The sequence below is a fragment of the Muntiacus reevesi genome, chromosome 3 (assembly GCF_963930625.1).
Source record: "Muntiacus reevesi chromosome 3, mMunRee1.1, whole genome shotgun sequence".
Taxonomy (NCBI): Eukaryota; Metazoa; Chordata; class Mammalia; order Artiodactyla; family Cervidae; genus Muntiacus; species Muntiacus reevesi.
The window spans coordinates 41,270,071-41,297,403 of record NC_089251.1 but is presented as its reverse complement, the minus strand read 5'-3'; the positions used below and the strand labels follow the sequence as shown (position 1 = coordinate 41,297,403).

General features: G+C 37.0%; 1 protein-coding gene across 1 annotated transcript in view; it reads left to right on the top strand.

Annotated features, from left to right (window-relative positions):
* ACTR2 (actin related protein 2) overlaps window positions 1-27,333 on the top strand; it is a 36,843-nt gene that overhangs the window by 6,552 nt on the left and 2,958 nt on the right. The window contains exons 2-8 of the mRNA XM_065929044.1: window positions 177-287; window positions 5,780-5,995; window positions 9,404-9,476; window positions 12,936-13,072; window positions 14,376-14,525; window positions 17,164-17,309; window positions 25,289-25,421. Of these exons, the coding sequence (XP_065785116.1) occupies window positions 177-287; window positions 5,780-5,995; window positions 9,404-9,476; window positions 12,936-13,072; window positions 14,376-14,525; window positions 17,164-17,309; window positions 25,289-25,421 (966 nt within the window). The remainder of the gene's footprint in view (window positions 1-176; window positions 288-5,779; window positions 5,996-9,403; window positions 9,477-12,935; window positions 13,073-14,375; window positions 14,526-17,163; window positions 17,310-25,288; window positions 25,422-27,333) is intronic.

The following is a 27,333-nucleotide window of genomic DNA, read 5'->3' as shown; positions in this document are numbered from 1 at the left end:
CCATGAAGGAAACAAATGGAGGATATGATAGACGGGGTGATGACTTTGGGTAATTTCAAAGCACCAAAAGTTTAGAATATTATATAAATGCAAAGCAGTACTTTTCAGATACAGTTTTTAAATGGATAATAGTGTAAATACTTTGACACTAACCCACTTTTACTGTTCTTTTTCAGTTTGTGAAGTGTGGATATGCAGGCTCTAATTTTCCAGAACATATCTTCCCAGCTTTGGTTGGAAGACCTATTATCAGATCGACCACCAAAGTGGGAAACATTGAAATCAAGGTAATATTTTATTTATTGATAAATGAGGAGCAAAACCTACTGAAGTGTTCTTTGAATTAAGTAGTTTTAAAATGTGATGCCTTGAAAAGCAAAGGAGGAGGGCCGAATTTCTTATATTTAAAATTTTTATCAACACGTGAAGAAAGGCAGAGAAACTAAAAGTAATTTCGTCTGACTTTAAGTATAGCTTGATGCCATTACTTTCTGAATACAATAAAAATAAAGATTTTTATGTTGATGTGAATGCTGTATTAGTGACTTAAAGTCCTATAAATATAATTTTAAAAGAAATCAGCCTGGTATTTTTATGTCTTTCAATTCCATATATTTGTCATTCAGTGTTAGTGTCTCTTTGGGAGCTGAAACTCCTCCTCCCATGTTCTCATGGCCTGATACCCCTACATTTTTATATAGCTAGTCAGGAAAAATAGAATGTGCATCTTATTGGTTCCTTTTTTCACCAATATCATAACTGATTTCCACAGTGTGCAGGAGGAAGCTGTGCAAGTCGATTTGATCTTGCATCATTTATCTTAGGACAAGGAGAAGGGAGGGAATGTTGTCATTGCCTATGTACCGTCCTTAACATGAGATTGGACCTTAATAGATTTTTGTCTTCTGTTAAAGGAAGTGGAAATCAAAAGGGGGTTACAATATTTTAGAAGGGAAAAAAAAAAAAGAACAATCAAAAGTCAGTGGTTACCACTTGACTTAAAATCTTCAGGTAGCATAGGGATCAGGTTAGGTTATACAAAATATAGTGGAATTTTGAAGCCGTTTTAAAGGAATCATTTGTGAACAGACTAGCGTTGTTGGTCCTGTCTGGACAGTCCTTGACAAGACTTCAGAGAGTTTGTTAGGTTGTAAGTTAAGGTATCCATCTTTGGGACGTTTGTTTGAGGTGTCTAGAAAGCTGGTAATAGATAGTAGACATTTGCTGCTTAAGAGTTCTCTGCTATTGGAACTAGAGGATTGAGTTACATGATGAATAAAAATACGAACTGAAACTTAGGTTCTGTGATAATTTTTTTAAAGACTTAAAAGAGTGAATGATTCTGGCCTCTGTTTTATTACAATCAGAAGGGATACTCAATATGAGAGTTTTTTGGTTTGGGTTTTGTTTTTTTTTTTTTTTAGAGTCTTTTGGAAATTTTATAGAATCCCGTATTCTCTTTTTGTTAACTCCTTTCGTTCTGATTGAATTCCATCTTAAATGAACTTCAGCGTAAAATTTAGCCAGTAATAGTGATAAGGATAAAGTTTTTTTTTAATAATGTTGAAAGTCACTTTTATTCAGTATCAGCCTTTTAAAGAAGAATGACTTTTTAATGTACTTTATGGATAACATTTTTGAGGTATTGTATTAAACTACATCACATATAGCTGTTTTTCTTGTCCAGCATAGTCACATATAATTACCTATATTTTCACTCCCACTTTTCTTGCTTTTTAAGGGCAAGTGATAGAAATGAGACTAGATGATACTCAAATAAGACATTTTTGCTAAGGAATTCCCCAGTAGCATTTGCTTGTATGGTTTGTCAGTTGGTTTACTTCTGTTCAATCTGCTTAATCTTTTAAACTCTTTAAAGTTAATTTGTTCTTCCAGTAGCAAACAGTGAAAGAAAAGAGAACTGTGTCAAATTTAACTTGATTACTAGAGCTTGGAAAATCACTCTAAACACCCTTTACCTACTCAGCTAGACCTTTTCTGCTGTTTATTTTCCTTAATTAAGGTTCTTAAATTCAGTAACAAATGAAAGAAATTTGACTTTTTTGGAATACCTATGCCTAGTGGATTGATTTATACTTTTTGTGTCTTGTTACCTAAAATGTGGTAGACTGAAAATTGGAAATTTAAATTGTTTAATGAGTTAACTTTCATTCAGGAGTAATAACTGTCCGTGTTAATTTGGCCCTAATTATTAACTCCGTAAACTGTAGTAGTACTGCATCTGCCTCAACCTAATTTGTCTCTATTGCTTGTATGTTTAAAAATTTCAGTGAGGATTTTATTTAGGCCTTTTCTGACTCTTACTTCTACCTTCTCTCTCTTCACCTTTCTTGACCTGTTGAAGTAGAATAACAAAAAGATGGTAAGTGAGGTTACACACATGCTCTCTGTTTGTTTTCCACTTTTGCTTGGTGGGACAGTAGTTGTTGTTTTGTGTCCCTTTAGTATTGGGGAGGGGGGTGATTCCATATTTTAATTTCTAAGTACTTTACTTTTTAACCTTTTCCATTGCTTCAATTTGGTAGCAACTAATTAAGTCCTATACTCTCCTGATTGCATACAATGGACCAAACCAGAACTAATTACTAACATAGTTTTGAATTGTTTTCCTTGTGTTTTTTGTAGATGAATGTTACGATTAAAATGGAATGTAGTGTGCATTATGTTAGAAACAAAGTGGCTTTCTTTAGGATATGTGTGATCCAGAAAAGTGGGGTGAAGTTGTTGCATTTGGATCAATTCACTTTACTGACCACTGTTAAATTGGACATTGCCTGTCATAGCCTGTATATGTATTTATTTGCATCTGGTACAATATCATATGTGTATTTAATAAACTAGGTAAGATTGTAATGTGCAAATGAACTATAAATAGTAAAGGAGAGGAAAAGAGATTGATTTGTTTCCTGTATTATCCTTATTTATGAGCAGATTTTACATTATCTGATTATAAATAAGAAAAAGGTAGAAGTCTTGTAAGACTTTTCCATCGACAGTGGATTTTCCCTCTAAATAAATACAATTGTGCTTTTTCCATTTGAACTAGAACTAGACACATCCCGGCAATTGAGTCTTACTATATTTTTCTGTGATAGTCTTAAGTTTTTCTATAGTAGATCTTCTCAAGTTTGTTTTTAATATTATTTGTAAGTAACTTTGACAGAGATAAATATCATGCCTTTCTAGTGATAAGTATTTTAGCTAGTAACAGCAACTAGTTAAATCAGTGGCAGGTTTTCTTTTGAATAAACAAAAACATGGAAAACTGGAAATTACTATATTCTAAATTAAAGATCATGCATTTGTCTTAAAATCCTAAGGAGATTAAGAAAAGAGAGTACTTGCAGAGAACTCTTCAATGTTTTTTATGAAATTTCTTTCTAGGAATTTAATTGTGGTTTTAGAGTATTTTTGCTCTAATTTCCAATTTGAGGTGACATTGTTCAGAATGATTCTTGGTGTATCTAATCTACACTGCTTGTTTTTCATAAAATATAAATGCCTTTAAAACAGCATCTTAGCCAGCTACTGTTAACTTTTCATTTTTTCAGATAATAGGTGATGGTTTAGGCTTGAGGTCCAGTGATGAGATGGGTGGTTAAAAAAAAAAACCAAGGCCTGATCTGACCACTTGTAATTTTGATCTTGGAGATGAAGGCAAGTTCCATAAAACTTAGCATTTTGAAGTTTTTGAAGTTGAAATGTTCTAGAGAAAACTATGTTTTAGGATTTTTTGAAATAAAATTTTAGATAAATTTTTGAATTAGGTAGCTTGAGTTACTCAAGAATGTTTGCACTTATTTAACAAGTTAATACTGGTTTTCTTCCATTTTAAAAGTCCTCTTTGTTCAGAGGGATGGTAAGATACTCGATGCAGATGTTTCTTTCAGTTAATTCTTCATAGTATGTGTGCCCTAGATGTAGACACATAGCACTTTTATTTTGAGTTGGTATTCAATCAGACATATGTAGGCCCCTATTCTTGCATGGAATAAGAACTAAATAGTCAGATGTAATTAGACCAGATTTATACTGAATTTGTTGAAATACAGTTGTGAATATGTATCAGTGATATAAACCATCTTAATTGTCTAATCTGTTATTACCTTGTATAACACAAAGAAAGATACATTCCAGAAAAAAGTAACTAACATTATATATTAAATTATATTGACAACCAGAAGTCATATGGGTATTTGGAGATACAGATTCCTCCCCCTGACATTTTATTATGAAGTATTTGGAATACACAGCAAAGTTAAAGGAATTTTACCATGAAACCCACACATCCATCACCTAGACTCTGACATTAATGTTTGCTATGCTGATACATCACATATCTATCCATTTATCCATCTGTCAGTCCATCAGTGTATCTTGCCTTTCAATGTATTTGAAATTAACAGTATTCTTCTCCCTAAGTAATTCAACAAATGCATGTCATTTACTAGAGTTCTCTAATATAAGATTTTTAGTTTTTCATTTTTGTATCAGATAATTCTAAATAGTTAATATTTAAGAAGTTTGAGTATTAAGGCATGGTACATTAATTTTATATGAAATTTAGTTGCAACAGAAACATTTTAGTGAATATTTCTAGCATCTGCTTTAACTTTGTTTTTCCTTTTTGTTGCTTTCAGTGGATTTTCCAGTGGGGTTTTTTTTTTTTTTGGTGGTTGTTGTCTTTAAATAGAGTCCTTACCCTGATTTCTTTCTTATCTCTTTTTTTTAAATCATTATTTTAAAGTCATATATTTATTTAAACTGCTATTTTAAAACATTGTAAGATCTTACAGCAAATAGTAGCTATTTTTGATACTAGGGTTTTTTAAAAAATTCATCAGTATATGTTTAAATCAGGATTATTTAGAATTTTGACTAGCCAATTTTTAAAGTAAGTTTTAATTCTGAGACATCATTAGCCCTATACACATAAAATTTAACTTTTGAAATGTGGGTCATCTTAAGTATGCGCTCGTTGGAGACAAGACTTGTGAGTATTCTGCTTCCTGGGTGATAGCGTAGTTTTCCAGTATTATACTTAAGATTGGAAATGTTGCATATAAGATAGTTTAAAAGAAGAATTTCTTCTCTGTATCTTAATTTTTTGTTTCTACAAATTATCTTTCATCTTGGTGAGGCACATACTGAAGCTTAATTTCAGTTTTAATTGAAGCATATCTAGGTAGACATTTGTGAAACTTACAGGTTTGTGGTGTGTATATCCATTATTACAGTATAATCAAAATCATTTTATTTTTTGCTTCTCATTATGCTGTATAGTACTACACTTATCATTTTGATATTTAGTACAAAGAAATGTGCTGCATGCATTGAGCATTTTTCTACAAGTTTTTTTTTCCCCTGATGTGCTATCTCACATATCACAGGCCTTATTTTTTGAACATTTGAGCAAAAGAAAGAGATGAAACCTCATACAAACCCCTCCAAAATATGAAAATGTGGGGTTTATTTGTGCTAATGCTCTTCTTTTGGAAACATATTTATTAAAGGTAAGGTCAATTTATTGATTTAAACCACATTGTACATAAAAACTTACTATTCATGATTAAGATTTGCGAGACATTGTTCATGAAAGGAAAGATCTTTTTAACTTGTGGAATGAAGAAATTTATCTGAAAGTGCCATAAATATTAAAATTAATTATTCCCCAGTCTTCCAAAATATGAGAGGATAATTTTCTGATGGTATTTTATGCAAAAATTTGGTCTAAAGCTTTGATATTATAATTTTCTAGGATCTTATGGTTGGTGATGAGGCAAGTGAATTACGCTCGATGTTAGAAGTTAATTACCCTATGGAAAATGGCATAGTACGAAATTGGGATGACATGAAACACCTATGGGACTACACATTTGGACCAGAAAAACTTAACATAGATACCAGGAATTGTAAAATTTTACTCACAGAACCTCCTATGAACCCAACCAAAAACAGAGAGAAGATTGTAGAGGTAAGTTTTTAGATGGGTTGTGCATATATGTGATTCCGTGATGTGATATTAAAGCAAAATTTTTTATTTTATCTTACCTCTGTTGTTGAGAATAAAGGAAATAAGAATAATTGTTACTTTCTCCCAGATCCTGTTTATTGAGCATCTAACTATATGTTAGTCATTATAAGTAGAATATACCAGTAAACAAAGTCAAAATCCTGCTGCTATGGAATTTACCATCTAGCAGGGGAAAATAGACCAAAAAAAGTGAGTTAATTGAATGGTTTATTAGAAGATTCTAGATGCTGAAGGAGGGGTGGGAAAGAGTAAGGGAGATCGGGCATGTAGGAAGGCTGCATTTTTCATAGGTTGTGGTAGTACGTGTCTGTAAGGTGATATTTAAACAGAGGGAGTTAGCCAGTAACTAACTGGGGGAAAAGCATTCCAGGCAAAGGGAGTAGCCAGTGTAAAGGTCTTGAAATGGGAGCAAGCGTGGCATATTAGTCAGCAAGGAAGCCAGTGTGGGAGAGCAACAGGAAAGGAGGTGGGAGAAATAATGGGGCCAAATCATCTAGGTCCCTGTAGGCTCTTATAGGAAGTTAGATTTAAACTCCGAGTGAAGTGTAGGGCTGTTACAAGGAAGAGCTGTTACAGATTGAGGTTTCTATGGCCGCTGTGTTGAATGTAGAACATAAGGAGGCAAGGGTAGAAGAAAGACAAGTTTGGAGACTTTTTCAGTTATCTAGACACCAGATAATGATGGTTAGGATTAGGGGTAATAGTAGAGAGGGTAATGCGAAGTGGCCAGATTGTGGCTCTGTTTTGAAGGTAGGACCAAAAATACATCCTGATTTCTTAAATACATGTGATAGAGAGGTAACCCTGAAAGTTTCACTGGAGCAAAGAGTGAGAGGAGGACAAGATTTGGGAGGGCAATGAATCAGGAGTTCAGTTTTGGACATGTTAGGTTTTCTTTAGACATCCAAGCAAAAATGGTTACATATATAAGGTCAAGTGCAGGAGAAAAGTCTGAGACTGTAAACTTGGGAGTCACGAGGATATAAATAATCTAGTTAACCAAAGAAGTGATAGCAGACAGTGAGGAGAATGCTGAGGGCCAGGGAGATGGGAGGGCTCAGGAAAGGAGGTGGAAACAGTAATGAGGTAGGCAGTTAAAGAAAGCAAAAAGTCTACATTCTTAATATTTTAGATAGGTAACTTTTCAACAGTTACCTTTAATTTGTTATATATGAGGTAGAAAATTTTAATTACTTTGTATTTTATTAGCTTTCCAGATACTGCTTGATGTAAGTAAATATTTTGTTTTACTCATTGATTATGTTGAGATGTTGATGGAAATTTTAGAAGAGGTTTAAAATTTTTGTATTTTCAAATGTTGAGATCATGGTTTTAGCTACAGAATCATATCATTTCTTATGGTTCATATTTTTATTTACTCTTTTTTTTCCTAGCTACCCCTGAAACTATGAAAAATGGGCTTTATTGTATTTATATTTTAATTGTGCTTTATACTTTCTAAATGATTTATAGTCAGTAATAGTTTGTAATGGATAAGTGGTCATTTATAATTGTTCTTTATTTTTAGCAATGCATTGCAAACAGAGTGCAGAGATATTTTTGTATTATATCAAGAGGTTACCAGACAAGGAAACCCCTTTCAAAAAAATAATACAGTAGCAGAATGGAAACCAAGTTTTCTTTCAAGTGAAAATTCAGGGAGATGGCATTTGCTATTTAGTGGATAACATCATATCTGTCCTCCACTAACTATTTGACTAGGACAGATTTTTTTTTTAACCTGCAGAAATGGCAAGAATTAGTCTCACTATACACTCTTAGGTCTCTTGTTAGTTTAATGCTCGTTTTTACTTGTAAATACAAATTTGACTATGACTGATAATGCTGCATTTTAATCTCATTCAGGAAGTTGTTTCTGAACTACAAATACTTCTTAATGATCTTATGAATAAAAACAAATTTTGACAGACTGTCAGGTTGATAAATGCAAATACAGTTGATAAATGCAAATGACCTTTGAACAACACAAGGTTAAGGGTGCCAATCCCCCTCAGTCAAAATTTTTGTAAAACTTTATAATTTGCTCTCTGTATCCCAGGTTCTGCATCCCTGGATTCAGCTGATCTCGGATCATGTAATGTTGTAGTGTTTATTTATTGAAAAAAAATCTGCAATTAAATGAACCTGCACAGTTCAGAACGACCTGCGTTTTTCAAGGGTCAGCTGTAAAGCATCACTCTTCTATTTTCATCCCTGTAGCAGGGGGTACAGGATGATAGAATAGAATACTAGTCAGAAAATTTAGTTGCTTATTTGATGAAGTTTGTGTTTCAGAGTTGTAAAATTTATTTATTTATTAGGATTAAAAATTTTTTTAAATTTAGTTTTATTGAAGTATGATTGATTTACAGTGCTGTGTTAAGTTTCAGGCATACAGCATAGTGATTTAGAGGTTGTTTTGTTTTGTTTTGACTATGGCATGTGGGATCTTGGTTCCCTGACCAGGGATTGTGCCCCCAGCAATGGAAACACAGAGTTTTAACCACTGGACCACTGTGGAATTCCCCAGAGTTGTAAAAATTTAAATTGTATGTAATTCTCATTGTGGTCAGTTGTAAAATTTCTAAATATCAGATAATCATAGCGGTAGTCTGCACTGCCAGCCAGTGAATGCTAACTGTGGATGACAGAGAATCCTACGGAATATTCCCGGCCAGCCTGCGATACAGACAGGGAGCAGCATTGTGAGCAGAGAGGAGGTGAAGGAGCTCCTCCTCCCTGCAGTGGACCTCCGCACAGCGTGGAGCGCAGCCTTGCTCCATTGGGGAGCGCAGACTCAGCAGCTGAGCAGCTTCTGGATCTGCCAGCTTTCACGAATTTTTAGTTTTGTTTCTCTGCCATACCGTTTATTACCTGGAGGTAGAGCCACAGTCTTCCTTGACCCAGGTTGAGGGAAACGGATGGGAACATTGGCAGTTAAGTAGTTTGTATAGTTTGTCTTTAAATTAAAAGACATTTCCCTTAAGGGACATGAGTTGAGAAAGTTTTGTTCAAAAACAGAACACTTTCTTTCACTCTAATCTGCCATTAGCTAAAAACTCTCAGAAATTTTGCTTTGTAGCATTTTAAGAAATGCTTGGGGACTCAGTGTGTATTAAAAAAAAAAATTTATCCTCAAAATTGGGGTTCTCTGACAGCAGGACTTTAATAGAGGCAAGAAACAGCTGAAGAGAATGGAAGATTCTTTTGGGTCCTTTGATTCTATTTTCATCAGCTAATCCACTCTGGCCATCAAGATAGAGTATATTAATATATATATGTATATATTACATTATATATATAATGTAATTTCTAAATACTGTTTTCCCTTTCCTTTTGCACTTTCAGGTAATGTTTGAAACTTACCAGTTTTCTGGTGTGTATGTAGCCATCCAGGCAGTCCTGACTTTGTATGCTCAAGGTGGGTGAAGCTTAACTTTCAGTATCATTAATTCAGCAAACATTTGTTCAGTTCACTTGCTCAGTCGTGTTCGACTCTGCGACCCCATGAACTGCAGCACGCCAGGCCTACCTCCCCATTTGTTACATGTATTTTATGTCGGAGGAATTTGATTTCTCAGCAAGTTTGAAGTCGCAGAAAGCGCAGTTTTATATATTTATTCAAATATTTTATATATTTATTCAAATATTCCACAGTTTGTCAAATAAAATATACACATTTTTATTTTCTTTACTAAACAATGAAGGACTTAAGAAGAAACTTCTCAGTTTTTTATAAGTAGGAAGTTCCTTCTTTTAGGCTATTTAAAGTAAGAAAATTTTTGAAGGGAAGAATGAACATGGAATCAATCTGTCCTTAGAATTGTCAAAAGAAAAAAAAAAAAAAAAGAATTGTCAAAAGAGTTTAAAAAAGCCAGAAAGGTTCATATAAAATTATGTTGTCAAATACATAATAGATTAAATATAAAGGAAAAGGCAGACATTTGAGAGTACCTTCCCAACTTTTGAAATTGATTTAATGGAGGGTACCTACTTTTACTTTGTTTTCTTGATACTGCCATTAGTAACTGCCTCCATATCTACTGGGAATAAAATAGTAGCCATGTAGGGAGAACTCTGTATCCTGATGGTCTTGTGGAGAACTTATTAGGCCATCAGATACATGCACAGAGCCTGTTGGGCACTTAAAATGTAAAGATCCCTCAAGAAGTTAGACTCTTCATGGGGAAAAGATACAGAAATTGATTTAGCATGTCAGCGAAGGTCTCTGAAGGAGGTGACAACTAAATGTCAAGCCTTAGTATTTAAGCGGTGTATGACAGTACAGTTGACCCTTGAACAGTGCTGATTTGAACTGTATGACTCCATTTATACGTGGATATTTTTCAGTGGTAAATACTACAGTACTACATGGTCCATAGTTGGTTGAATCGGGATGCAAAGGGCCAGCTATAAGTTATACGCACATTAACCCCCACATTGTTCAAGGGTCAGCTGTGTTAGGAAACAAATTTTAATATTATGGTGATCCATCTGATTTTACACATAGAGTAAAAATCACTTTGTGAGTATACGTACTAGGTTTTAAAACTGTCTTTACTTCATGTAGATACTAAGAAGATACTTGGGGAGAATTAAATTTTTAAAGAGGCTTTATTCATTCACCAAGTGTGGCATGACTTGGCGTTCAGTTTAGGACAGAGGATACGGCAGTGAGTCAGCTACTCAATAAACTACATATGGTCTCCTTGCCCTTTAGTCCATTATAGGCAGACTCTGAGGAACTAATGCTTGTCTGCATCTAGGAAATTGTGTTTCAGTTTTTTAAAGTAAATTTCAAAATTTATTTTAGAAAATACTTTTGAAAAATAGGTATTAAAAATTTTGAATCTAAACTTTGGAACTGGTGATTCCATTTAGGGGGTGGAGATGGGACACTTCTCCTGAAATGAATTTTAACTTTAATTGTACTTGAATAAAATTGACCTTAACAGATATTTCTAGCAATATTCATAAATTTATTTCTTCCAAGAAGACGATATCCTCTCAACTCCTGTTATTTAGCTGCTTTTGTTTAAACATTGAATTCTTAATTTTGAGAAATGATAATCCAGTAATTCTAATCAAAAGAACTCTTCAGCTGAGGAAAAATTCTGCATAAAAACAAGGTGGCTAAAAGCTACCAGTTAAATCAAAAAAGTAAGAAGCTACATTTGGAGCCAGGAAAGGTTTTTGAATAAGAGAGGTGACACGGTGATTCAAGAAAGTATGTTTGACTGCATTTTGTGTACGGGATTGAGGTGAATAACTGAAATTATGGACTCTGAGCTAGAGGTTAAAGTGGTCAGGGAGGGTATGAATGAAAAGTTAAGAACTAGATTGAGCTTTAATAGAAAGTGAGTAATTTAGTGCTTTAGTTGATATTACTGGGAGCATTTTTGAATTAATGATACTATGGGTTTTTTTTTTTTTGCAATAGAAAGTCTCTTGTTTAAAAGAAAGCAACCTTAAGAGGCAGTGTATGATTTTTTTGTGAAACTTGCAAAATCAGTCAAGGAAAAACAAATTATATGAACTTCAGTAGGAGATGGTTTGAATAAATGTGATCAGAGATAAATTAGATGTTTTGTGCATAAGAAAGAGGGAGAGAGTCTATTCAGGGATGGGACAGTGGTAAAATAATAAGCTTAAGCAACTGTGGATAATGCATATTCTGGTTAAAAGTATCATTAGACTTAAAAACTGCTAGAACATGTGATTTAGAAAAAGTGTTTTTTTTCCCCTGAATTAACTCTGGCACAAAAGGTGAAATACTAACTTTCAGCCATTTGTACTTTTATGTATATATATATATTTAATCTCATTTTATTATTATTATTTTTGTTTTTGGCCATACTGCACAGCATGTGGGATCTTAATTCCACAACCCCCTGACCAGGGATCAAACCCATGTATCCCCTACCTTGGAAGCATACAGTCTTAACCACTGCACCATCAGGGAAGTCCCCATTTATACTGTTAAGTAGCACATAATGAGGAACAAAGAGACTTTCCAGGTGGTGCTAGTGGTAAAGAACCCATCTGCCAGTGCAGAAGATGTAACAGATGTGAGTTGCATCCCTAAGTCAGGAAGATCCCCTGGAGGAGGGCATGGCAACCCACTCCAGTATTCTTGCCTGAAGAATCCCATGGACAGAGGAACCTGGTGGGCCACAGTCCATAGGGTCACAGAGTCGGACACGACTGAAGCGACTTAGAATGCATGTACTCACAAGAAAGAAGATGGCTTCTTTGCTGCTGTTCTTTTATTAAAAAGTTTAACTAACACTCTCTTCTTGATTTCTGGTGAATAATTGAAATGATTCTTTGGCTAGTCAAGATGAATCATTCTCAGATTTCTAGCTATTTTGTATCAATAGAAATTTTCCAAACAGCAGAGTCTTGAATATACTATATGACAAAAATAATAATAAAGAACTAGATTATTTCAGCAGATTCACTGTTAACTTGTGTAATATTTACCCTTCACAGTGGTTTTCATGAAAGTTATCCATGATACTTTAGAGAATTTGACATCAGGGGAATTCAGAGATCAAGATTAAAGTTAGGATTAAAGACCATGTTGTATTTTTCAGCCCTCAGTCTGAGGGTCTGTTTCTTCCATCCCTGGAGGAGCACATGATTAGACTAAAGGTCTCATAGGAGGCATGTGAGAGAACACCGACTTCAGTGTCTGTGTGTTAGAAATAAACTGCAAAATAAGCAAATGATAAAGAAATGCTTTTAGACCATATTGGTTGGTTATGTTTCTTATCAATTAGTAAAGAAGCCAGCATCTTTGAATATTGAAATACTTGAAATTTGCTGGCTTTGATTTCTGATTTGGCTTTTTGTTTACAACTTTGTGATTCTTCCACAGGTTTATTAACTGGAGTCGTGGTGGACTCTGGAGATGGTGTGACTCACATTTGCCCGGTGTATGAAGGCTTTTCTCTCCCTCACCTTACCAGGAGACTGGATATTGCTGGGAGGGATATTACCAGATATCTTATCAAGGTAAGCAAAAGAGAATATCATAGAATTAGATTTTGTAAGTTTGTATATATCTACTTAAAACAAAATTGAATGTATCACCTCAGGGTTCTAGTGAATATGCACCACCAGAGAAGTGGCCCAGTACTTTATTCATATAAAAATCTGTATGAGATTCACACACATCATCTCTTGTGTACTAATGAGAGCTCATCATTACGTAATTATAATTACATAATGCCTTTCCTGAGGAATGGGAAGAGAGGTATATCAAAGATGGAAGAAGACTCTTAATTCTTCTTTGAACAACTTGGGCAGCCCTTCAGCCGTAAAACCCTCTTTGAACAAGATGTATGTTAAAATTTTTCAGTGTAATTAGTGATGATATTCTTTAAAATATTGGCCGATATTTAATATATAAGCCCACTCTTTGGAAGCATGTGTAGTTTTTGTAATGTAGGGGAAAAAGATTTAGAATACTGTCTGTACCAGAACTCTGTAGTTAGTACATTCTCTCCAGGTCAGCGGTTCTCAGTTAGGGATGATACTCCTACTCCAGGGACACTTTGAAATGTCTGGAGACATTTTTTGGTTGTTACATCTTTGCAGGAAGGCTGCTAAACATATTACAATGAACAGGGCATCCCCCACAACAAAAGGTTATAAGGTCCAATATGTCACTGGTACTACTGTGGGGAGACTGTTCTGGGTTGTGTTAAGTCTTCATATTGACATTGGGTTAGTAATAAGATTGGTAATGAGAATTTTAATATCATTTTAAGCCAGAATTCTATTTGAGGGTGACTACCAAAGGATTGCCCAAGAATTTTCTTTTGAATGTAAACTCAAAGATCAGAGGATTTTTAGTTTTTTATGTGAAAAGTCTAGTTTGTTTATGATGCATATTTTGTGTGTTTTTGTTTTTCCTGTCAGGTTGAATTCTTGTTTATGTTTGTTTGTTTATTTAACAAATACTATTGCCCCTCTAATATGTGTCAGACATATTTCATGATTATGGCATTGACTGAGTAAATTAAATTGCAGATTATAGTAATCCAGTGCTAAAATATTATTTATTAATAGATATTTTGTCCATTTATTATTCATGAACTGTTAATTCTGTCACTCCCTATGAAATTTTTCTGTGAAAGTGAAATGTAAATTCTTTTATGGTAAATAATATTCTCCTTTCTGAAATAGTAAGAGCTAAGGTTCTGCTATTCATTGTATTTGGTATTGATGTGACATACTTAGAGAGCATTAATCTCTTTTGTGGAGTTGAACTCACTCAGATTAATTGTGGACTTACTACTGTTTTTTGTACCAGCTGCTTCTGTTGCGGGGATATGCCTTCAACCATTCTGCTGATTTTGAAACGGTTCGCATGATTAAAGAAAAATTGTGTTATGTGGGATATAATATTGAGCAAGAGCAGAAACTGGCCTTAGAAACCACAGTATTGGTTGAATCCTACACAGTAAGTATATCTGGTGTATGATATATATATGGTTTTAAAGTGGACGACAGTGACTGTTGGTGTGTGCTTAAGGAGGTTTTCTTGGAATCTAGTACTTTGGGTTTGGGTTGTTATAATTTGTATATGTATGACCTTTAATTTCTTTCTACATTATGATACTATGATTTAGTTATTTTAATAAGGCAAGAATCATATATTGCTTTTCTACTTTAGGATACAGTTAGATATGAAATGTTATTTTTGAGATTCTGGTACCTGGAGTAGCATTTTTCAGCATGGGTTTCACATAATGTTATTTCTCTGAGATGTTAGTACGTATTCACAAAAATTAAAAATGTAGGGTTACATTGTCAGATGAGTTTGCGAGAGAGTCAGTTTCACTTTATTAAAGGACTTGTCGGAACCTTTGATATGCTGATTTGTTCATGATTATGGTATTCTTCAGCATTTCATGGGACTGGTATTCTGAGATACTTTGGAAAATGGTCATCCTATAGGATTGCTTTAACAATTCAGTAGGTTGACAGTCTTCCTGACTTAGTATATTCTTAATGAGATGTTCAGAACAAATGTTGACTTGAAATTGTAACTAATGATACTTAGAACCAAGTTATAGTTTGTATCAGGGGAGTTGAATTTTCAATGTATTGCTGCCTTAAGTCTGTCATTTTCATCTGGGTATAAAGTACTTCCATGCTGTGTCTTTGATCTGCTACTATTGTTTAGTCGCTAAGTCATATCTAACTCTTTGCGACCCCATGGACGCCTGCCAAGCTCCTCTGTCCATGTGATTTCCCAGGCAAGAATACTGGAGTGGGTTGCCATTTCCTTCTCCAGGGGATCTTCCCAACCCAGGGATTGAACCCTTGACAGGCAGATTCTTTACCACTGAGCCACCAAAACAAGAATTGAGTGATAGGCAATAAAAGCAAGTATTCTTCCTCCATTTAATTCATATAAACAGAGCATATCACAGATATGTACAAAATAGTCACTTTAAAGATAATTTTAAATTTTTATAAGTTATATTGTTTCATTTCAGAAGATACTGATCCAAATATTTAATAAATCAATACTTTGCAACTCAGTCATCTACAGATTTGCCCTAGGGATTCTTTCCTGAGGCCTTCTTGATAGTTCCCCTAGATTTATGATTTATTGTCTACCTGACTTTGGAAGAAAGTGCCATGAGACAGAGGATAAGGGAACTAGAAATATAAAACATATTTTATCTCTTCCCTCCTTTCTCAGAATTTGAGGCAGGTTACAAAAGTATATGTGACAAATAAACCGGGAACTGATGAAGAGGGAAAATAGTGGACAAATAGAGGATAGGATAAGGGTTGGTGCAGAGAAATTGGGAGGCATACAGTTTTAACAGTTCTGAGAGGTAAGTAGTTCCTAGGGTAGGTGGCCCCAGGCTGATCTCCAACCAGAGCTTTGAGAAGAGCCACATTGTCCAGGTACGATGTTTCATGCTAATGATAGTCTGCCACGTGAAGTTTTTCTATATATCTTGGGTGATTTCATGTGGTTTTTAAAGTCACTGGATGGTTGTGTTTATTTTGTTAAGGGTAAATTTTTTTACAAAAAAGAAATTTGATACAATTTATAAAAAGATAATTCTGGAGTTTTTGAAAGATGTGATTGCGTTGCACATACTGTATACAGTTAGAGCAAACATGGAGTAAATAAACGTCTTTAAGAACTTGCCTTGAGATACTTTGTCATGTTGGAAAGTGAGTTTGGGAATCTAAATATAGTTATTATAATTATGTTATTTTAAACTGATATACTGTTAGAAATGTTAATGTAAAACTCATTCTGGTCTTTCATATAGAAATGTGTCAACATGCGTGTTACTTAGGTCACTTCTATGAATTGTGAGGGAGTTTTTGTTTAACATTTCTCATTTAATTAAACATAAACATGATGTAACTTAAAGGTTTTCTGCACAGGGACGTATGATAGTGGTATCTTACCAGTTGCTTAAATCTTATTTTCATAAAATTATATTTATCTATTTAAAAATTTAATAGGACCTAGTAAGTAGGATACAACAGAATTGCCTAATAAAAAATAGGTTAGCGTCCTTAAGCTTTTTTGATCATAAGATTTTCCTTGGATTAAATGATTTGATAGAAGTTTCACACGTGATATAAAGTGTTTGATGGCAAAAAAAATAGCTCCCCAGAATAATTATTTGGTGAAAGAAATTTAAAATTTTTAATTGAATGTGTCTGTGCTACGTGGTAAAAATCTCCGTAAACTCAAAAGTGTGTTAAAATGATAAAGAGAAACAGCATTGACTCTGGCAAAAGTCCCGTTGCTGTGGGTGACCAGCACTACCTGTAGTGCTCACTTGCACACACCAATAGGCATCACACATTTGTGTATTGGTGACTCCTTCAAGAAATTCCTGCTGTTTGGGGGCAGGACATATCATTTCAAAAGCAGAACAGAGCATGATAATAAAAACAGTTATTTTAATGTATTTTACTTTGTCTTTTTTCAAAACTGTATTTTGGGGAAAATATATTGCTAATGATTTTGGTTATAAACCAGGTGTCCTAGCGCCTGAAGAACACTGGAAACTTTTAAAATCTTTTGCTGATACCTGATTGTTCTTGGTCTCTAGCTCCCAGATGGCCGCATTATCAAAGTCGGGGGAGAAAGGTTTGAAGCCCCGGAAGCTCTGTTTCAGCCTCACTTGATCAATGTCGAGGGAGTAGGTGTTGCTGAATTGCTTTTTAACACAATCCAGGCGGCTGACATTGATACCAGGTACTTTAGAAATGGTTGTTTCAGAGTGGCTTATCAGAAATAGATGGAATATAAATAGCTAGAGTGACTAAGTTGTCTATTGTCTCACCCAAGTTTTTGATGGGATGACACTGGTTGTTGAATGGCATATATCATTGTGTCTCAGATGCCCATTTAAATTTATTTTGAAATACTTTAAACACTGCAAGTTGCCAGAATAGAACAGAGAACTCCTGTACACTGCCCAGTTTTCCATTTCACTGATTTTAGCGTTCTAGGTGTTTGCGTGCTCCCCCTCCCTTTCTCCCTCCTGGTCTTGAGTCATTTGAGAGTAGGTTGAATATGTAAGTCCTCTTTACTCCTTGATGTTTACTTTGTGTTTCTCAGGAATGAGGCTGCTCTCTTACAGCCGCAGTGCAGTTCCTGAGTTCAGGGCATTGATTGCTGATGACTTTTATCTGCCATCCGTACTTCAGTTTCGTTCTCTGTCCCAGTGATGTCCTTTATACAGTTTTTCTTTTCTCCAGTAAAGGGTCAGAACTAAGAGCACACATTGTGTTTAGTTGTCATGTCTCTTAGTTACCTTTTATCTGTTGTAATTCCTCAGTCTTTCATGACATTGATATTTTTGTAGACTACAATTTGGGAATGTTTTCTCATGATTAAATTTAGATTTTGCATTTTTGGCTGGAACACTCCTTAAGTGATGTGTCCTCCTTAGGTTATCACATCCAGAAGTGATAGCGGTTTGCTCCTATTTGGTGATGTTAGTGTTAAACGCTTAGTGAAGTTTCCTGTTTTCTCCATTGTATCAATTCAGTTCAGTCGCCCAGTTGTGTCTGACTCTTTGTGACCCCACGGACTGCAGCACGCCAGGCCTCCCTGTCCATCACCAACTCCTGGAGTTTACTCAAACTCATGTCCATTGAGTCGGTAATGCCATCCAACTATCTCATCCTCTGTTGTCCCCTTCTCCTCCTGCCTTCAATCTTTGCCAGCATCAGGGTCTTTTCAAATGAGTCAGTTCTTCGCATCAGGTGGCCAAAATATTGGAGTTTCAGCTTCAACATCAGTCCTTCCAATGAACATTCAGGACTGATTTCCTTTAGGGTGGACTAGTTGGATCTCCTTGCAGCCCAAGGGACTCTGAAGAGTCTTCTCCAACACCACAGTTCAAAAGCATCAATTCTTCAGTGTTCAGCTTTCTTTATAGTCCAACTCTCACATCCATACACGACTACTGGAAAAACCATAGCCAACAAACTGTTGGTTTGTTGGCAAAGTAGTGTCTCTGTTTTTAATATGCTGTCTAGGTTGGTCATAACTTTTCTTCCAAGGAGCAAGCGTCTTTTTATTTCATGGCTGCAGTCACCATCTACAGTGATTTTGGAGTCCAAAAAAATAAAGTCTGTCATTGTTTCCCCATCTATTTGCCATGAAGATGATGGAACCAGATGCCATGGTCTTAGTTTTCTGAATGTTGAGCTTTAAGACAACTTTTTCACTCTCCTCTTTCACTTTCATCAAGAGACTCTTTAGTTCTTCTTCAGTTTCTGCCATAAGGGTGGTGTCATCTGGATACCTGAGGTTATTGATATTTCTCCCAGCAATCTTGATTCCAGTTTGTGCTTCCTCCAGCCCAGTGTTTCTCATGATGTACTCTGCATATAAGTTAAATAAGCAAGGTGACAATATACAGCCTTGACGTACTCCTTTTCCTATTTGGAACCAGTCTGTTGTTCCATGTCCAATTTTAACTGTTGCTTCCTGACCTGCCTACAGATTTCTCATGAGTCTGGTCAGGTGGTCTGGTATTCCCATCTCTTTCAGAATTTTCCACAGTTTATTGTGATTCACACAGTCAAAGACTTTGGCATAGTCAATAAAGGAGAAATAGATGCTTTTCTGGACCTCTCTTGCTTTTTCGATGATCCAGCGGATGTTGGCAATTTGATCTCTGGTTCCTCTGCCTTTTCTAAAACCAGCTTGAACATCTGGAAGCTCACAGTTCACGTATTGTTGAAGCCTGGCTTGGAGAATTTTGAGCATTACTTTGCTAGCGTGTGAGATGAGTGCAATTGTGCAGTAGTTTCAGCATTCTTTGGCATTGCCTTTCTTAGGGATTGGATTGAAAACTGACTTTTCCCAGTCCTGTGGCCATTGCTGAGTTTTCCAAATTTGCTGGCATATTGAGTACAGCGCTTTCACAGCATCATCTTTCAGGATTTGAAATAGCTCAACTGGAATTCCATCACCTCCACTAGCTTTGTTCGTAGTGATATTTCCTAAGGCCCACTTGACTTCACATTCCAGGAAGTCTGACTCTAAGTGAGTGATCACACTATCATGATTATCTGGGTCATGAAGATCTTTTTTGTACAATTCTTCTGTGTATTTTTGCCACCTCTTCTTAATATCTTCTGCTTCTGTTAGGTCCATACCATTTCTGTCTTTTATTGAGCCCACCTTTGTATGAAATGTTCCCTTGGTATCTGTAATTTTCTTGAAGAGATCTCTAGTCTTTTCCATTCTATTACTTTCCTCTGTTTCTTTGAACTGGTCACTGAGGAAGCTTTCTTATTTCTCATTGCTATTCTTTGGAACTCTGCATTCAAGTGGGTATATCTTTTCTTTTCTCCTTTGCTTTTCGCTTCCCTTCTTTTCACAGTTATTTGTAAGGCCTCTTCAGACAGCCATTTTGCTTTTTTGCATTTCTTTTTCTTGGGGATGGTCTTGCTCCCTGTCTCCTGTACAGTGTCACGAACCTCTATCCATAGTTCATCAGGCACTCTGTCTATCAGATCTAGTCCCTTAAGTCTATTTCTCACTTCCACTGTATAATTGTTAAGGATTTAATTTAGGTCATACCTGAATGGTCTAGTAGTTTTCCCTACTTTCTTCAATTTCAGTCTGAATTTGGCAATAAGGAGTTCATGATCTGAACCACAGTCAGCTCCTGGTCTTGTTTTTGCTGACTGTATAAAGCTTGTCCATCTTTGGCTGTAAAGAATATAATCAGTCTGATTTCGGTGTTGCCCGTCTGGTGATGTCCATGTGTAGAGTCTTCTCTTGTGTTGTTGGAAATAGGTGTTTGCTACGACCAGTGCATTCTCTTGGCAGAACTCTATTAGCTGTTGCCCTGCTTTGTTCTGTACTCCAAGGCCAAATTTGCCTGTTACTGCAGGTGTTTCTTGACTTCCTACTTTTGCATTCCAGTCCCCTATAATGAAAAGGACATCTTTTTTGGGTGTTATTTCTAGAAGGTCTTGTAGGTCTTCATAGAACTGTGCAGCTTCTTCAGCATTACTGGTCAGGGCATAGACTTGGATTACCGTGATATTGAATGTTTTGCCTTGGAAATTAGATCATTCTGTCGTTTTTGAGACTGCATCCAAGTACTGCATTTTGAACTCTCTCGTTGACTCTGATGGCTACTCCATTTCTCCAGAGGATTCTTGCCGAGAGTAGTAGATATAATGGTCATCTGAGTTAAATTCACTCATTCCAGTCCATTTTAGTTCTCTGATTCCTAAAATGTTGACGTTCGCTCTTGCCATCTCCTGTGTGATCACTTCCAATTTGCCTTGATTCATGGACCTAACATTCCAGGTTCCTGTGCAATATTGCTGTTTACAGCATCGGATCTTGCCTCCATCACCAGTCACATCCACAACTGGGTGTTGATTTTGCTTTGTCTCCGGCTCTTCAGTCTTGCTGGAGTTATTTCTCCACTGATCTCCAGTAGCATATTGGGCACCTACCAACCTGGGGAGTTCATCTCTCAGTGTCCTATCTTTTTGCTTTTTCATACTGTTCATGGGGTTCTCAAGGCAGGAATACTGAAGTGGTTTGCCATTTCCTCCTTCAGTGGACCACATTTTGTCAGAACTCTCTACCATGACCCGTCCGTCTTGGGTGGCCCTAGACGACATGGCTCATAGTTTCACTAAGTTAGACAAGGCTGTGGTCCATGTGATTAGATTGGTTAGTTTTCTGCGATTGTGCTTTTCAGTCTGTCTGCCCTCTGATGGAAAAGGATGAGAGGCTTATGAAAGCTTCCTGATGGGATAGACTGACTGAGGGGGGATACTGAGTTTTGTTCTGATGGGTGGGGCCATGCTCAGTAAGTCTTTAATCCAATTTTCTGTTGATGGGTGGAGCTGCGTTCCCTCCCTGCTATTTACCTGGGGCCAAACTGTGGTGGAGCTTCCCTCCTGGCTCAGATGGTAAAAGCATCTGCTTGCAATGTGGGAGACCAGGGTTAGATCCCTGGGTGGGGAAGATTCTCTGGAGAAGGAAATGGCAACCCACTCCAATACTCTTGCCTGGAAAATTCTTTTATGGGTGGAGGAGCCTGATGGGCTACAGTCAATGGGGTCGAAAAGAGTCAGACATGACTGAGCGACTTCACTTCACTTTAAACTGTGGTGGAAGTAGTGAAGATAATGGTGACCTCCCTCAAAAGATCCCAGGCATATACTGCCACAGTCCGTGCCCCCAACCCTGCAGCAGGCCACCACCGACCCACGCCTTCGTCGGAGGCCCCTGGACCCCCATACGAAAGTCTCCTGTGGGGTCACTGTTCCTTTCTCCTGGGTCCTGGTGCACAAGATTCTGTTGTACGCTCCAGGAGTCTATTTCCCAATCCTGTGTAAGTTCTGGCAGTTTTATGGTGGGGTTAATGGCGACCTCCTCCAAGAGGACTCACGCCGTATCCATACCCAGAGCGCCTGTCCCTGCGGCAGAGCACTGGCGCCCCGCACCTCCACAGGAGATGTCTCTGTGAGGTCCCTGGGTCCTGCTACACACAGGTTTGTTTGAGCCCTCTGAGCGTCCTCTCCATTGTGTAAGTTTTCTTTTTGTTCCTGATTTATAAGTAATTGGTGGGAAAGTACTTTCAGTAGTGTCCAGCTCTCTGCAACCCCATGAACTGTAGCCCGCCAAGCTCCTCTGTCCATGGAATTCTCTAGGCAAGAATACTGGAGTGGGTGGCCATCCTCTTCTCTAAGAGATCGTCCCAACCCAGTGAATGAACCTGAGTCTCCTGCACTGCAGGCAGATTCTTTACCATCTGAGCCACCAGAGAAGCCCCCAAATACCTTTGAGACTATGTAAATCTCCTGTTCTTCATCAGTTTCTGACTTGCACCCCTTTTATCATCAATTGATGATTTTTGCCTAAATCCATTTTTATTGTGATGGTTGCAAAAAGATGATTTATCTCATTCTGTCATTCCTTCTGTATTTATTGGCATTCCAGCATAAAGAACTGCCTTTCCTTCTCTCTTGTTTTTGTTAATTGTCAGTATGGACTTGTGATTTTATTCAATGGATTATAATTTTTTACCTCTGCCTTATTTAATTTTGGTGCTAAATTGTCCCGATGTGGCCTAGGAGAGCCCCTTCAAGCAGGCTCCTGTGTCCGTTGTTGTTTAGTCTCTAAGGCATGTCAGACTCTCTGGGACCCCATGGACTGTAGCCTGCCGGGTTCCTCTGGCGATTCTCCAGGCAAGAACAGTGGAGTAGGTTGTTGTTTCCTTCTCCAGGGGCTCTTCTTTGCACCCTCATCTCTTTTGAGCATGTTCTATTTCATTCTGTTTTGTGGCACAGGATATTCCCAGCTCATCTTTAATTTTGGTTTCTGAAGAGGCTGTCAAAACTATACAAAGCAAGGACCCTCAGGAGCATTAGTGTCCCCACCTGTTGTTTCACCTTAGTGCTACTCCCTGTATTTCTTATTTTCTTACACAAGAGGTAGCATCCTGTAAATACTCCTTTGAACTTTGTTTTTTTCTCTTAATATATCCTAAACAATCTTATACCACTTCCTGTGTGTTGCTGCTGTTCTTTTTTCCCCTGTGTACACATAATGGCTTCTTCAGTGAATCCTGGCTATCTAGGTAGGGTCCAGTATTTGTGCTGACATATAATGCTGCAGTTAATAACCTTGCGCACGCTGTATCTTTGTATTGTTGGGATATATGTCCTGAAAAAACGCCTGAGTGGGGAATAGTTGGGTCAAAAGGCAAATGCGTGTGGTTTTGTAATTGCTCAATTCCCTTCTTTTAAGGTTGTACCCTTTGTCTTTCCTACAGTGATGTCTGAGGACACTACAGCTGTTCACAGAGTTTGTCAGCATTTTACTTGCTTGTCAGTCTAATGAATGAGAAATGATATCTCAATGTAATTCTAAGTTGCATTTCTCTTAAGATTGAAGTTGCGTATATTTTTCTATGCATTGTGTGCTAAGTTGCTTCAGTTGTGTCCAACTCTTTGCAACCCTCTGACTGTAACCCTTCCAGCTCCTCTCTCCATGGGGATTTTCCAGGCAAAAATACTGGAGTGGGTTACCATGGCCTCCTCCAGGGGATCTTCCCAACCCAGGGATTGAACCCAAGTCTCTTACATCTCCCACATTGACAGCCAGGGTCTTCACCACTGGAGCCAACTGGGAAGCCCTATGGACCATTTTTATATCTTTTCTTGGTGAATTATCTGTTTGTGGCTTTTGCCTGTTATCTGTAAAATTTTTGTAATTTTTTTTTCCTCTCATTTTTTAAAGAAGTTCTTTTTATTTGAGCTCTGTGATCCATTTGTAGATATTTTGTAATTTTTCATTTGTCTCTTCTGGTGTTTCTGGCCACACACAATTTTGGTTTTATTTAGTTATATAAGAAGATTTATAATCTTTTATTGCAGCTTGAGTTTGAGTCACAGAAAGCTCTCCTCTTCATCCAAGTTGAGAAATTCACTCAGAAACATTTTATTAAGCAAGTGTTTACTTACTTCTTTATTTAACCCTAATGAAATAACCACCTAATTTTTGTGGGAGGCTGGGGAACAGGACAATAATGATAATTAGTAAAAATAGCAATTGTCTTAGAACAAGCTATAAATCTAATGGAAGATGTTCAGAAGTCTAATCTAGACTTCATAATTATGATAAATTCTCATAGTGGGGATTGATTCGGTAGATGCTTTTGTCCCTTGATGTAATGATCATTAATAGCAAGATTATATATAAAAGTGCGTACCTGTTGGTGATGATTGAAGTTTTGGTGATGCTAGAGCACTGGAGTCAGGTTCAGTACCCTTTCCACATTGCTAGCTTTGGAAAGTTGCAGCACTCAGATTTTGTTCTGCATGTTCAGTGTATTGAAAGCATACATGTAAATGCTCATGGGCATATACCACATGTAGCTATACCTCAGCTGCTTAGTTTGTTACATTCATGCATACATCTGCAATTAAATGCAATACAAAACTTCTTCTAGAAGCTAGAATTACAACAGCCTGAGCCCTTCAGAACCTGAAAGGAAGTAAAACCTGGAAGCCAGTTTGAATGAAGCCAAAATGGATACAACTTAGCTCCTGAGCTTTACTAAAAAAAAGTTCCTTCGACCCTCACATAGGTTATACTGTTAATACTTTTACTCCATATGCACTTATTTTAGATTTGATTATCTGGTATCATGACCAACAGCATATTAAGGAAGAAAGAGAGGACTGCTATTAGAAGCAAGCACATCAATCTAACCAAAAATAATAGCTAGCGGTCTCAAAGCAGAGGAACAAAAGGGAAAACTACAAAAGGCAAATGGAAAAACTGAAAAGCTAGAAGTGGAGTCATGGTGGAATATGGTTTATTATAGTACACTACCACATCTAAGTGGCTCCATGGAAGCACTGTTAAAGCATAACCCAAATACCTCTCCTTTGTGATGAGAACTAGTCGTTATTGAAAGACTTAATTACATTTGCAAGAAAATGTGTTATGTGCTTTAGGAGTATTATCATCAAAATGATAATAAATATTTTATATATAAAGAGTTTGTTATCTGTTTACAGTAGTAATAGCAAGCTTTCAGCCCTGCGGTTTACATGTTGAATTTTATTTAATTCTCCCAGCAACCACCTGAGGCTAATGTAAATAAAAGCAACTCTTGAGATACTGTTTTCCTAATATGAAACCCCTAATGAATACCTGTTGTGTCTTCCTAGATCTGAGTTCTATAAGCACATTGTGCTTTCAGGAGGGTCTACTATGTACCCTGGTCTGCCATCCCGGTTGGAACGAGAGCTTAAACAGCTTTACTTAGAACGAGTATTGAAGGGTGATGTGGAAAAACTTTCTGTAAGTATCAATCAATACTCCAACTGTTAGCATACTGTTAAAACCCTGTAAAATAGCTTGTGATTTTTGACAACCACCAGAGGGAGCAAGAAGTCTTCCTAAACACATGTCTAATGCACTCTAGTGCAGCCTTGAAAAAGTAGGAAGAAGTAAATGGTTCAAGATGAGCTTTGTCTCAGCGGTCCTAGTGCCTGCTCACCTTTCTACTCAGTGAACTGAGACAGCTGGGTCCAGTGACAAATGTTTTGGTTCATCTGTAACAAATAGCCTGGAACCAGGGTGCCTGTACGTGGGTGGGAAGAACCTCCTGTACTGTGGAGAGAGGCCCGTTGGTTTTGTTTTGTTTTGTTTTTTAATATGTCATCAACATTCGGTGCTACTCTTGGACTGTCTCGTATTTCTGATTTAAAGTGATTTTCTGGCTGTTTCTTGCATATGTCTTTTATCTCCCCAATCAGATAGTCTCCAGTTCTTTTGCATCCCTGTCAGCTATCATAGCTCTTAAAACAGACTTGAAATGATAGTTGTTGATACATAGAGTGGAAAGAAATTTTTAAACTAGGGTGTAACAGTTGATGGTTATTTGACATTGATTTTTCTCTACGAACCCTGGACTGTGTGAAGTACACTATACATACTACGTGCTCAACTAGGAGTCGTTTAACTCTAAGTTAATCTCTGAGGTTTGGCTCACCAACTTTGATCAGCTGTTTTAGATAATGGGAGAGCATCATACAGAGGGCTTTATATATTGGAGACATTATATTTACATCTTTGATTTGTGACTCAAATTACTGAAATTAAATTCTGTATGGACTCATACATTAAACAGATTAAAAGACTTAAAGGAGGCGTGTTGTCTAAGAACTTCATCATTTGTCTGATTTTATTGACTTATACATATAATTTAAAATCAGTCTTAGATGATTATTCAGCAGATACTTCTTGAACTCTTTCTATGTGCCAAACACTTGTCTAGGTGCTGGGAAAAACAAAACAGTGGTGAACAAAACTGAAAATCTCTGCTTTTAGTCTATGAATAATACTTTGGTTAGTAATAAGCACTATGAGGAAAAGTCAGGTTAGGGGCTCGAAAGTGATAGTGATTGGGGGAGATGGTGTGCTTCTTCATGTAGAGTGATCAGAGAAGGGGCCCAGTGAGATAACTTTTGAACAAAGACCGAAGGGAATGAGGAGCCTGACCCTCTGGGGGGAAGAACCTCCCAGGCAGTAACAGTCCTGAGTTACGGGGAGTGTGTAGGAGTGGCTGGAGCAGAGTAAGCAAGGGAGGGGACTGGGAGGTGAGCGCAGAAAGGTAGTCAGGGGACCTCCCTGGCGACCCAGTAGTTAAGACTCCACACTTCCACTGCAGGGGGTATGGGTTCGATCCCTGGCAGGGGGAACTAATCCCACATGCCACACGGTAGGACCAAAAAAAGAAAGGTAGTCAGGACGCAAGTCTTGTTCAGCTGTGGTAAAGATTTTGACTTTCCTTCTATTGAGATAGAAAGTCTTGGGAGGATCTTGAGCAGAGAAAGTATTATCTGATTTGTTTAAAGGATCATTAAGTCTTATGTGGTGAATACATGGTTGAGAAAAAAGGAGGAAGAACGGATGTCGCAGGATGGATTAGGAGGCTCTCAGAGGAGGGAGGAGCTGGTAGATGTTTGTGAAATAAACGAGGAGGTGTGAAGTGGTGTCTTAGAGAGTGGAATAGAGAAGAGAAATGTCATGGGGTTGCTGAGCATCTCTGAGGGGCTCAGTTGAGGTAAAGCTTAAAGTGGATGTTGAGTATTTCTCATCCCGCGCTCAGTAACTTGAGGGCAGGGGCAGAGCAGAGTTGACCACCTGAAATGGGGTTCTGCCAAGCAAGGCAGAGAAGGACAGGGTCACTGAGGATGGTGTCAGGACG